The sequence below is a fragment of the Syzygium oleosum genome, unplaced genomic scaffold (genome assembly GCF_021117445.2).
Source record: "Syzygium oleosum isolate NSW1041296 unplaced genomic scaffold, Sole_v2.1 Sole_v2.32, whole genome shotgun sequence".
Lineage (NCBI taxonomy): Eukaryota > Viridiplantae > Streptophyta > Magnoliopsida > Myrtales > Myrtaceae > Syzygium > Syzygium oleosum.
The window spans coordinates 1,247,778-1,261,486 of NW_026607516.1; the positions used below are offsets into that span (position 1 = coordinate 1,247,778).

At 39.2% G+C, this 13,709-nt stretch overlaps 1 protein-coding gene across 1 annotated transcript; it reads left to right on the forward strand.

Moving 5' to 3' along the window:
- Positions 1 to 1,039: 1,039 nt before the first annotated feature.
- On the forward strand, positions 1,040 to 13,534 carry LOC115685391 (lon protease homolog 2, peroxisomal). The gene is made up of 17 exons (XM_030610458.2): positions 1,040 to 1,241; positions 2,234 to 2,346; positions 2,441 to 2,549; positions 2,708 to 2,877; positions 3,089 to 3,180; positions 3,838 to 4,017; positions 4,099 to 4,182; positions 5,049 to 5,176; positions 5,580 to 5,781; positions 5,862 to 6,068; positions 7,306 to 7,436; positions 7,985 to 8,198; positions 9,202 to 9,504; positions 10,348 to 10,542; positions 11,022 to 11,267; positions 12,492 to 12,593; positions 13,022 to 13,534. Exons 1-17 carry the CDS (start codon positions 1,135 to 1,137, stop codon positions 13,103 to 13,105), a joined length of 2,667 nt encoding a protein of 888 aa, XP_030466318.1. The 5' UTR covers positions 1,040 to 1,134; the 3' UTR covers positions 13,106 to 13,534.
- Positions 13,535 to 13,709: the final 175 nt, after the last annotated feature.

A 13,709-nucleotide genomic window follows, 5' to 3' on the forward strand; every position in this document is an offset into this window, starting at 1 on the left:
ATGATTTTTATGGTAGATTTTTAGATTTTCTCATAATGCTCATTCTTAATCAAGACAATGATCGATCTAGCGCTAAACGATATTATTTTAGAATAAATAAGTTTCCAAAATAAGTATATAAAAGCGAAACGGTAATTTGGATAACGAAAATCTTGTATTTCGAGAGCACCGAAGTGTTTCTTGGAATTCTAACGACAAGCAAGCACTAGCCTTAACCTATTTGCTTATGCTATGCAGTGGAAGGAACAAATTGAGAATATGAAGTTTGTTGGGATGTTATCTATTTACGTGTAATCGGCGCTGGTCGTTCTTATTTCCGATTGAAAGTTAAAGCATACACGAGACGATAAATATTCGATCGCAGGAGGATACCTAAATGATCGGGTGCTTTATTAAATGGAAAGATAACACAAATGATTCCTGAATTTTAACTTAACGTGCAATATCGTCCCTGAATTTTTAATTTGTTCAATGCTGTATTTGAAATTTCGTTACATGTTCAATGTAGTCCCTGGATTATATGAAAATGTTTGATGTTGTTCTTCTATTAATTCAAATTCAGGGATAACATCGAATATATTTGTATAGTTTAGGGACTAGATTGAACATGTACTGAAAATTTATGGATCACATCGAACAAATCGAAAACTTTATGAACGATGTTGCACGTTGGGATAAAGTTTATATGGGTCATATTGAATAAATTAAAAGGTTTTCGGGGACGATAAGACTCATTTGGCCAAATTTAAGGAAACTTCCTTGTCATTATCCCTTACTAAATTTACACGACCATTCCTAGTGCAAGAATAAGAAGGAGAAGATGTAAAGAAGAGGTGGCTTCGCATCCTCGATTAATTTTAAAATAAAAATCACGTGCGAGACTAAAAAGGAAAATAAAAATCACAAAAGAAAAAAACGAAAAAAAATTATAATAATAGCGGCAGGGAACAACGAAGAGAGAGAGAGAGCCATCGCACACGGCCCTTGATTGTTCTCCTCCTCGCACCACCAACCGCCAGAGCGCCCCCTCCCTCCCTCCCTCCCTCCCCTCCTCGTTACTCTCTCTCTTCTCCCTCTCGCTCTCGCGGCGGTTGGATTCCGTTACGGCGGCCGGAGCCTCGCGCGCCTCCGAGCATGGCGGAATCGGTGGAGCTCCCGAGCCGGCTCGCGATCCTCCCGTTCCGGAACAAAGTCCTCCTGCCCGGCGCCATCATCCGCATTCGATGCACCTCCCCGAGCAGGTATCGCTCCCGCTCGCCGCCAAATCTCTCTTCCTCCGCCCCGATGCCTTCTCGCTCGTCGTGCCGATCGCTTCGATTGCGACTGCGGTGGGGTTTATCTGCTTCCTTTGATGCGGTGGACGAACGGCGGCGATGATGTCTTTAACCTGGAATTTCGCGATTTCGGGATCGGCCGGAACAGTGGCCTCGAGTGACTTGGGATCATCGATCGCAGCTCGACGCGATAGCTTGTTGAGCTGAGAATTGTAGGCTCGGAACGTATTCCCGTGGCGTGACATTTGCTCTCGGGCGTGAAAAACAGAGTCGGCTCAAAGCGCCTTCTGTTTGTGTGATCAACATCAACTTGTTTTCCCTCCCGTCTCATCGGTTCTTCACGTTCGAGATTCTCACAGTCTCTCTATCCCTGAGTTTTTGTTTCAATTATTTTGAAATAATTTACTTACACCGTCGCTTTATGTGCGAGTTTCTACTGTCTTTTTTTTGTGCTGGAAAGGATGGAGATTAAGAATGGCTTTTGTGTTATGTGTTTGGTATATTGAAATCGGAAACTATGATATTTTGCTGAGCTGATAATCAGGGACTTTACATATACTCTGGAAGCCCACCGTCTGAAGCGTGAAAACCAGAGTAAAACTGTCCACGTGGCTACACATAAATTTTATTGGATTACTACTAGTTTGTCGCAGAAATTGTGCATTATGGACTTAAAAAATGTGTTCCGCGTTAGTTGTTTGGTAATCTTGAAGTCAGACCCTGTAGAGCTGAGAGTTCGAGACAGTTCTCTTTCTCTTTCTCGATTGAATGAAACCAACATCAAATGGCCCATGAAAGGCATATTCTTTTTGGGGTGAAAATCGAAGCGCAGGACAGTTCCTTTTGTTTGAGCAATTGACATTTCTATGCCATCAACTTTGGTGCTGATTGAATGTTCACAGTTAATCATGAAGTGATTTTATGGTTATGAAGCAAGTGAACATTCGTTGGTTTTGCAGTGTGAAGCTGGTGGAGCAGGAATTATGGCAGAAGGAGGAGAAGGGTTTGATTGGCATTCTGCCTGTGCGCGATGCTGAAGATACGCCATCTGTTAGCCCTGTGATATCTCAGGGTGCTCATTTTGCTTCCATTTTGCTGCAATTAGTGTCTACCACTGCTGTTATTGATTTTATGGTTTTAGGAAAGTGAACCTTCATGTCCTTCAGGTGTGGGAGCTGATTCTACTGAACGTAGCTCTAAAACTCAAGCTGGTCCCACAGATTCTCCCAAGTTAAATGGGAAAAACCCACAAGAAGTTATTCATTGGCATGCCAGGTACACTTACCATGCAGTTCCCATAATAACTCGTCGAAGTTTCAGTGCCCTTTTATGCTTTTTGGAATTTAAAATATGAGTTGATTCTGTGTTTCCTTCCCTTATATAAATTGTTCACTTGGTGAGATCTTTATGCTTATCTGTGATTCCAAAATAAGAGGAGTTGCTGCTCGGGCTCTACATTTGTCAAGAGGAGTGGAGAAACCAAGCGGCAGGGTCACATATACGGTTGTCCTTGAGGGTCTCTGCAGATTTAGTGTTCAAGAGCTGGGCACTAGAGGAACATATTACATTGCAAGGATAACACCTTTGGAGATGACAAAAGCTGGTGATTTTTCTATCACGCACTTCATTACAGGCGATTTATATGCAATGTTATGTAAAATAGAAGAGAGATCTCAGATTGTCACTTTCCTGAACTGAAATTGAACCAGACCATAATTGAGGGAATTGTCAAGTCAAATTGACTTGAGTTCTGCTAATGTGCTTGGTGTTCTCCATCAATATGCTAAGTATTGTATATGTCTTCTATATATTAGAGATGGAACATGTGGAGCAAGATCCAGATTTTATAACATTATCTCGCCGTTTCAAAGCCACCGCAATGGAGCTTATTTCTATACTAGAGCAGGTAAATACACGATAGAGTTCCTTTGGAACTTGAGGAGCAAATCATGAAATTGTGCTTTCTTTGTTTTTAATTTGCGTTATTGAGCAACGTTTGTCCTCGTATAATTGTGTTTTTAATAGGTCATGGATTTTATTACTTACATTCGATTAGCGTAGTTGATCCACTCCCTTTTTAATTTTGTTAATATAGAAATGCAAAGGATATTGGTTTATAAAGTTATGTCGCATGTTGTAAGTGAACATTTTAACAAAGAGACCTGTGCATGCATTATAAGCCTTTTGAAGTACCACGTGGGTCCTTGATGCATGCATGGTTCGTAGTAGTCGTGACTCAGATTGGCACTAAATTCACAGACTGAGTTCTTGCAAGTCAAAATAAAGTATAAATAAGTAAGCTGTGACCTGACAATAGGAAGATGAGAGATAAGGGGCAACTCGATATGCCCAGGGGCTTTCTTGCTTCCTTGAGTGCCATTTGATCCAACTAGAGAATCTGTTTACAACCTCTTAAAGCCTAGTATATGCATGCTGTTGTCCTGCATGCTTCTAGAGCTTGGTTTCAAATGCATTATGCTTTTCATCATTAGACATGATGTAGGCATTTGGTTGTAGCCTTGGTGCATGATAATCATGCTTCGATTCTCGTTTGTGCCTCCAGAAACAAAAAGCAGGTGGAAGAACAAAAGTTCTATTGGAGACAGTTCCGATACACAAATTAGCCGATATATTTGTTGCTAGCTTCGAAATAAGTTTCGAAGAACAGTTGTGCATGTTGGATTCAGTTGATCTGAAAGTACGCCTGTCAAAAGCTACAGAGTTAGTCGATAGGCACTTGCAGGTATTGTTTTGATTATTTTTGTTGCTTGTGCATGCATTCTCTTGTCTTGATAGATGATGCATTGGTATGCTCATGCAACAGTCAATACGTGTGGCAGAGAAGATCACACAAAAGGTTGAGGGACAGTTATCAAAATCCCAGAAGGAATTTCTTTTACGTCAACAGGTAATTTCATCAATCCTTAAATCAGCTCCAATCTTTTCCTTTAACCTTGGCTCAACTATATTTCCATTTTTTGCTGTCAATCTTATACTTCATTGGTTGGGCATACATCAGAGATTATCCTGGCCAAACAAAACTGGAAATTCCAATAGTACAATTAGAATTAGCAAAAGCAAAGTTGGAGATAAAATGAAACTAACAAATGAAAAGCGCTAGATGCTAATTATTTTTTGTTTAATAGAGCAACATATAAACAGAAAAATATGTTTATTGAATGCCTTGTGTTTGAATTGTCATGTAATTTGCTCAAGATGAAGCAATCAATGTAAACTTGGATAATTGTGTTACTGAAATTTTAAATGGATGTTTTGTTAGTATTGGTATCGACCTTCTTGGCCCAGTTAGAAACATTGAGTCAAGTATTCTTTTCTGATGGAAGCAATTAACAATGATATCAAGTGTGTATATATATATATATATATATATATATATATATATATATATATATATATAGAGAGAGAGAGAGAGAGAGAGAGAGAGAGAGAGAGAGAGAGAGAGAGAGAGAGAGAGAGAGAGAGAGAGAGAGAGTCATCTATGTGCAAACTCAATTTAGATGAGTAAGCCATGGATAAGTAGTGTCTTTTGAATTAATTGTTGATAACAAGGAAACTGAAATGGAGGATTCTATAAAGTTGTTAAAAAATAATTTAATTTTTGACTAACATACTTGATGTGGCGAGTCTTGTATTCAATGATCCTCTTTTGTTTCGTGGTATAGATGTCTGTACACTCTTATTCAAGGGATCCATAATATTCATATTACAGCAGTTTGATTCAGCAACTGTTCTCTCTATGTGATGTGTTTACAGATGAGGGCAATCAAGGAGGAACTTGGTGACAATGATGATGATGAGGATGATTTAGCTGCTTTAGAAAGTAAAATGCAAAGTGCTGGGATGCCTTCCAATATTTGGAAGCATGCACAAAGAGAGTTGAGGTATGGGTCAATTATTGAGACTTTAAATGCTCTTATAACTTATGAACGGATGTTGATGATGAAAATGTGTGCTTGCCATCATCTGGCTATGGCTAGTATTTTTCTTTGGACAGGCATAACATACAAGATGGAAGTTTTTCTCTGTGCTACTTGCTTCTCCTATCTATCATAAGGCTTATTTTGAACACTTCTCGGACTTAGTCAAGGCTTTCATGATAACTTTGAAGTTAATGTGCTTCCTTATTAGGGTCAGAGTTTAATCCCTTCTCTTTTCCTTGTGAACTTGTACCATATTAGGACTGAGAAGCCAATTGTCTGGCATCTTCAGGTTGCTGATTCAATCCTTTAAAATCCACGAACAGTTGGAAGCTGAAATGTTTTGGTTACTTTTGTTAAATTCCAGGAGACTTAAAAAAATGCAACCACAGCAACCTGGATACAACAGCTCTCGTGTTTACCTGGAGCTTCTTGCAGATCTTCCCTGGCAAAAGGCCACTGAAGAACATGAATTCGATTTGAAAGCTGCAAAAGAGCGTCTGGATACTGACCATTATGGCCTGGTCAAGGTCAAGCAGCGGATTATTGAATATCTGGCTGTTCGCAAGGTTGACTTATTACTTGACTGCACAAACTAGTTTTATCTGCTTGAAATTAGACTTTTCAATTATGATTCTCTTCAATGCAGCTTAAGCCAGATGCGAGAGGGCCAATATTGTGCTTTGTTGGTCCACCTGGTGTTGGAAAAACTTCTTTGGTTTCATCCATTGCTGCCGCTCTGGGAAGAAAATTTATTCGAATTTCTCTTGGTGGTGTAAAGGACGAGGCTGATATTAGAGGGCATCGGCGGACGTACATCGGTAGCATGCCTGGGCGTCTGATTGATGGATTGAAGGTAGAGACTTCCCTTTGTTGGTTTTGTGTAGAACAATGCAAAGATATGTTATATCATTGTGATGAGTTTGGTAGACTTAGTAAATTAAATTTAAGAGACGTCAAGTTTCATCATGGGGATTCAGGCCTTCCGTCGACATGGTATTAGATGGAATGGAGTTTTGTATTTTAATCAGCGCAAGAGATAATCGGTTCTTGCATCGCATGACTATGCAATTAAAAATAATAATGGTTTTTGTTCCTTATATGCCGCCAAGAGATAGCTGTCTTTACAGATTGAGTCTCTATGCCATTCCAATCTCCTGTTTCTTTCCTTCATGCCCAAAAATTGGTAGGGACTTTTCTTGTCCATAGATGCCTAGATCCAGGATTGTGCTGTCAGCCCATTCTTTATTGATCTGCAGTTGTGCTTGTAATCATCCAACCATCTAGAGAAGGTCCTTGATAATCAGATATCTATTCACTGTGTCTACCATCTGCTCATACAAATTCCCTACTTTTCTCTCTCCCCTTTACAACCTATCCATAGGTAAGCTGCTTTTAATGTCTCTCAAGCGAGGGAAGGACTTTAGTTGAAACTTAACATATCTTGTTGGCTTTTAGGGAAGTTTTGATTTGCTCTATTTCAACAATGAGATGCATTTGTACCTTTAACTTTTTGATTTTATCGGACTAACATTAGTATTATACAGAATTGGTTCCAGACATGACTCTCTAGGTTAGAAGTCCATAGTTAGTCGTTGAACTTTACTTAAATGCCGGAGTACACCTTAATTATAGTAATGTGAGGAAGATTTATTGCTTTTACTTTCTTGTGGTAGTAGTGACTATTCTCTGATAAATCATGTCATGGCAGTTATGCTGATTTGCTCCAAGTGTTTGGTGTCTTCATACTTTCTTGCTCTCAGTTTTCTGTTGCTGAATGTCATCTCTAGCTTGAAGTGTCTCTTTTGCATAAAAGAACTGGATCACAGTCATAATGGCGAGTTAATTTGCTTCTTTCCCAATCCCACTGTTTGTTTGAGTATGAGTTGATCAACCATGGCTCGTCAAAATGCCTTTGGACAGCTTGTTGGTTGGTTGTCTTGAAAGATTTCCTCTCATATCACCTTTGGCATTGGTTCTGATATCTTTGACTATTCTTACCTTGTGATCTGGATAATGAGCCTGGTTGGCAATGCTTGCACGTGCTTTGGCTTTGAAGCTATGAATAATTTTTTTCTTTGTTTGGCTTTTAGAGGGTAGCAGTTTGTAATCCAGTCATGTTGTTGGATGAGATTGACAAGACTGGGTCTGACGTTCGCGGTGATCCAGCTTCGGCTCTCTTGGAAGTTCTTGATCCTGAACAGAACAAAACTTTCAACGATCAGTATCCTCCATTGTTCTTTTCTTTTTTCAATGAGCATTATGTTGGATAAGTGTTCTCTAGTTGTGCATTATTGGTGCTGCACTTAAGTTATTTGATTCATCTTGGAGCTGTATTCTATAAGTGGCTTTATCCACGGGTTCTTCCCCGCTGTCATTACTGCTGCAGAGTACAATACATAGACTTAGTTTTGTTCTGCGCTAGCAGTATCTTTCAATCTCATTTGCCTAGTGGTAATTGCAATGTCATAGTGGCATGATATGTTAGTTAGCTTCTTTAACTAAATCTATGCTCTTCCAATGGTCTTGGTGTTTCCATATCAATTTCCTTTTGCCTTCTTCTATGTTGGATAACTAGAGAACTTCAGAACATAATTTTGTGGACTTGATCCTGCACAAGGTTTTTAACTTCTGATATGAATCTTTCATCATATCAGATTATATTGAGCTGAAATTATTGATACTTTCAGGGTGTTTGAACCATGGCCTGCGTGTCATTCAGTTGCATGAACTTTTTATGCATTGTATCAGTTTTTCCTTAGTTGATCCCAGCTATTTGAATGTGCCGTTTGACCTATCAAAGGTGATGTTCGTAGCAACCGCTAATAGACTGCAGCCAATACCTCCACCACTCCTTGATAGGATGGAAGTTATTGAGCTTCCAGGATATACTCCTGAAGAGAAGCTGAGAATAGCCATGCAACATTTGATTCCTCGAGTTCTTGATCAGCATGGATTGAGCTCTGAATTCCTTCAAATTCCCGAGGTACTCAATCTGGCCTGCAGCCTACCATTGAAATGGAATCGAGATGCTTTTAGAGTTTGATGATCTATATATTTTTTTACGAGTTTCACAGGTTCTCTTGAAAGACAGATGCGTATCTTCATCTCTTGATTTCAATCCAATGCCTCACTTTATTTACTTTACTGTTTTCAGAAAAGAGGGGGTTATCGTGATATTTCTGCACTTCAACTATAGCAGTTTTCCTGCGTTAAGTTATTTAGGGTAGTTGTAAGAGAAGACCTTTGGCTAGGTTTAGACAAGGATGGGCATTTGATGATATCCCATGTTGCTTTGGAATACTGTAGAATGATAATGGGGATTTGTTGTCTATATTTTTCAAATCGTATCTAGTGATGATGACTGGTGTGCCCTTTTCTGGGACAGTACACTGTGCAAATGGATCTTGGCTTTCCTTGATGGAGAACCTGCGTGTGAAGAATTCAGAAATTTTAGACCTACATAGGCAAGAAATTTGATATTCTGGATTCAAAGCTAAGCTCATTGAATAAGAGTCATTTACGTAAAATTGTCATATGAATTACTGGTGATTCTTGTGAACATTTAATTAGTTCTTTAAATACAGCAGTGACTGTTTGTTGAGTAAGATCCTCAAATCACAGCACTTACTGTTGCTTCTCTTGATTATATAATTAGTTCTGGAAAAATTGAAATGCAATTACATTTGGACTTATAACAGCAGCTAGTATCTAGGCTGTATTTTATACATCGGAAGAGAGATGAGTAAAAGGAGTAAAGACGTTGTAGTGAAAAGTGCTTAATGATCTGCTGAAGAACATAAGCGGATTGAGAGGGAACTGTCCTAGTGGATCCCATTGAAGGGGTAAAGAAACTAAGGATAGAAAACTTGACAAAAGTGCATTTGTTTGTTTGTGTATTCTGTAGTGTGTTTGCCCTATTTACATGTTCGATTCTTTTCGATGTATTTGATGAATGTGTACATATTGTTTTCCTTGTTATCTGGCAGGCTATGGTGACACTTATCATTCAGAGATACACTAGAGAGGCTGGCGTCAGGAGTCTTGAGAGAAACTTGGCTGCCCTGGCTCGGGCAGCAGCTGTGAAAGTTGCGGAGCAAGAACAAGTTGTTCCATTAAACCAGGACATGCACCGGCTGGCTTCACCATTGGTGGAAAATAGACTTGCTGGTGGAGGTGAAGTGGAAATGGAAGTCATACCAATGAGTGAAAACAACCATGAAATAGCTGGTGCATTTCACATTGCCTCACCTTTGGTAGTAGATGAGCCAATGCTGGAAAAAGTACTTGGGGTAATTTCCTGCCATATAATCTCCGAGTTCCTAATGTGCCTTGTGATATAAAAACTGCTAAAACTCCGCTTCACTGTTGCACTCTGCAAAATGTTGCTATTTCGAGAGCATTCAAAATGTTTATAAGTCAACTGATAGTTTATAACTAATTTTGCACAGTGTGGTGGTTTCGTTCTTGTGAGATTGTCTGGATAAATGTTTTTATGGAAGGAAATTGCTTTATCTTTGCATATATGTTCTATCAAGAGCTTATCTACTGATGATTGCTCTAGTCCCACGCATACAGCACACTCAAACTTCATGAACATGCGACAGTGTGTGTGTGTATGTATATATATATACCGAGAATCAAGGAAAACACGTACACTCGTGTCATGCTCATTAGGTTAGATGTTAGAAGGGTCCATTGGGCATGACTTCAAGTGGAAACTGTTGTGAACAAATGAGCAGATATAATTAGAAAGCACAGCCCGGTGCACAATGCCTCCGCTATGCATGAGGTCTGGGGAAGGGTTGGGCCACTTTGGGTCTAATATATGTAGCCTTTCCTAGCAATTTTTGCAAGATTCTGCTTCCACAACTCGAACCAGTGACCTCCAGGTAACATGGTGATAACTTTACCGTTGCACCAGATATGGTAGCTTCTACAAAATATAATGTGCCATTAGCCTTTGCAATGATCGAAAAGCTAAAAATGTGTGATGATTCTTTCAATTCTGAAGCTTATGGTAATAGGTGGTTTTTATTGTTGATCTCTTTGTGCATAGTTTTGTTTTTCAGGAGCAAGTTCAGTTACCATAGATCTATTGATTGCTCTAAAGTCTGTACTTGTGCAAAATGCAGCCTCCACGGTTCGATGATACGGAAGCCGCAGAACGCGTTGCAACTCCTGGTGTGTCTGTTGGTCTTGTTTGGACCAATTTTGGTGGAGAAGTTCAATTTGTTGAAGCCACAGCAATGGTGGGAAAGGGTGAACTACATCTCACTGGACAACTGGGTGATGTTATTAAGGAATCAGCACAGATAGCACTTACTTGGGTAATTATTTATTCAGTAGATGCACAGCGGATGAAAATTTTCTGTTTCCTCTATAATTAGAAGTTAAAATTATCTTGTCATAAAGAACAAGTTATGTTTTGATAATTAGCCACAAAAGTTGAGATTTTTAGTGTTTGCTCCATTGGGGATTCCATGTGGTGGTTTATCATTGTCTATTCTGTTTGTTCTTTGTCAGATTTGTATATATTTTATATCATTATAGTGTGTTAAGATTGTTATTCTTGCGTAGAGATATGTGATTTGAGATCTGTATCTTGTACAGGCCAATTTAATTAGTACTTAACTATCAATACGTTCAACAGCTTGTTTGTATTACTTCCTCTCATGTTTTATGCCCATTCTGAGTATATATATTCTATTGAATTGAAACCGGCTAGAAATATTTGATAGCCAGACTTGTTTTATATGTTCCATTGAGAATTCACATGAACAGCAACTCTTTTCCATGGCTTTTGCAGGTAAGAGCCAGGGCAGCTGATCTCAAGTTAGCTATTACAGAAGAAATTAATTTACTTCAGGGGAGGGACATTCATATACACTTTCCTGCTGGGGCAGTTCCTAAAGATGGACCCTCGGCTGGTATTACTCTTGTAACAGCATTGGTTTCACTTTTCAGTCAGAAGAGTGTTAGAGCAGATACAGCAATGACCGGCGAGATGACTTTGAGAGGTCTCGTGTTACCAGTTGGTGGCATTAAGGATAAGGTTCGTCTTCCTCTCAGTATCATTTCAGTTAGTGTTGTTGAAAAACAGAGCGTACAGCTATTGTGCATTAGGTCATGAATTTCTGTGTTATGCGGCATTTGTGTATCATAGGATGGTTCTTCTTAATAATGGCTTCTTACAGTTGTATGGGGCACTCAAGCAAAAAATGAGGGATTTAATAAGAAGCATGTTGTTGACATATCTGTGGCAATGCTGGAGTAGCCTTTCATTCATTTTTACCAAGTAAATAGGTCATCTCTTTCTTATGCTGTCGAAAAAATGTGCTAGAGGCAGTCAAATCTTAAACATGGTGCTGAATGTGTTATAGTTCATAAAAAGCGGCTGCTGTTCCCTGATTTGGGTTTCAATAGTCCAGTGCTTGCCCAAGTTATTCCAGAACTGTTCGGCGTAGTCTGTTGGACTGATATTGAGTAATCTCCCAGAAAATGATCCGTTAATCCTTTTTAATTGTTTGGATTCTGGTTTGCTTGTACTACATCGAACTTCATCGTTTCATATATACAGTATGAAAGTTGTCATTTTAGTTTGGACGAGGATTTCTTTGTAAAGCGACAGTTTCCGGTTGTAACTAGCAGAAGACGCGTGCGTTGAACGATCATGAAGACTAAAAGATGCATGAAGGCAATTTGTAATATATAGGCGGTAACAAAATTAGGGGGAAATTCTACTATTGGAGGGTTAGGATAAAGTTTTTAAAACTCCATTACTATTATCTTGTTATTATTAAAACTATTGAGGGTTAAATTTGGACTATGATTGAGATTTTGTTTATATATGTACTAGGAATTGCATGTATATGGTTAGTCAGTGCGTAAATTGTCACTGTTAAGCATTAAATGGCGCAAGCACAGCACCCCATCGCTGCACGAAATCAATATAATAATCTGTTGATGCATGTATATAATGATAGTGATAATGGACTGATTTGGAATTTTGGTCTGCATGCACATTCTGGGGGCTGGGAAACGTTGTTTTTGGTTACGTAAGATGTCAATTTGTCTAGTTTTAGGTTTTAATTTTTTACTTGGAGTAGAATGTACAGGGTAGAGCTACAGTTCAATTTCTTTCGCTGTGAGATTTTCTTATGAGCATTCTAGGACTAGTTGGTCTTTTCTTATCTAATGGAAAAAGCGACACAATGCGTAGGGGACTGAGTTCACGGAACTAGTGTTTACTAAGAAAGGCCCCTTCTCTATCTTGCAGATTTTGGCGGCACATCGCCATGGCGTCAAGAGAGTCATACTGCCGGAGAGGAATTTGAAGGACTTGGTCGAAGTACCATCAGCTGTGCTAGCCAATCTTGAGGTACCTTCATTTGGCTTGGGCTTTTTGTCTTAATATTTCCCAATAGTCTATTTTGGGATCCCGATGTACTTGCATCTTTTGGTGAATATATACAGAAGCTTTGAGAATTATACTCAACTGATTTAGGTGCGTACGTTTCTGACTATAGCAGTAGGGGTGCATCTGCAGAATGAGTTTATCAGTGAGAAGTTATACCATACTGATTTAGGACCGCCTCGCTGAACTAATACTTTATAGCCAGATGCATGATTCGAGTATCCTGTTAAAAGTTGTTACTACCTACTCCCCAAACGCATGGCGTTACTCAAGATGTTTTACTTGTTCTTTGCACTAGACAAAAGAATAGATTGAAATAAACTGTTGTCAGATCGCTGATGCATTTATTTAACTTTTAGTCTTATTCGCAAGCATAAACTCGATTTAAACAGGTAATACTAGTCAAGAGAATGGAGGAAGTGTTGGAGCAGGCTTTCGATGGAGGGTGCCCTTGGAGACAGCACTCGAGGTTATAACAGGTTCTGGAGTCCTGAATCATCTGGCAACTTTCCCGGGCGATGTACTTCGATGTAGCTCTCTTTCGAGCTGCCCCCGTAACCCTTGCCCACTTTAAAAAATCGCTGGTACGAGAATCCTTGAGCTAAAGGTTTTATATGTCCTGTCTTCTCGACGAGTGCAGATGTTTTGCGTATCACGGAAGTTTGTCGAATCTGGCCTCTTCTCAGACGGCGATTGAAAGTGTGGCATTTTCCAAGTTGCTCCGTTTCTCTCACCTCTTCCAAGCCTTGCGAGTTCCTCTTGGATCTGTAATATTAATTCTGGCTTCGAGCTGTATTTATTTAAGTTGGGGGACAGTGTTACCCCCTTCTGTGTTTTTCCCTCCTATTTCTTGTATGTAAACCCACTTCTATCTTATAGCGCGTGGAATCTTTATATTCTGTAAATTTGTTTAGATTCGGTTTAAGAAAGATTTACCTTTAAGCGTCCGTTTGTTTTGTTGAAAATGAATGATTTGGAAAATATTTTCTAAAAAATTATCATTTTGTACCACTTAATCTGGCCTCTGTTCTCCGTTCTCTGATGCTTATAGAGACTAGGTTAAGGTTGGGCCTAGATGGG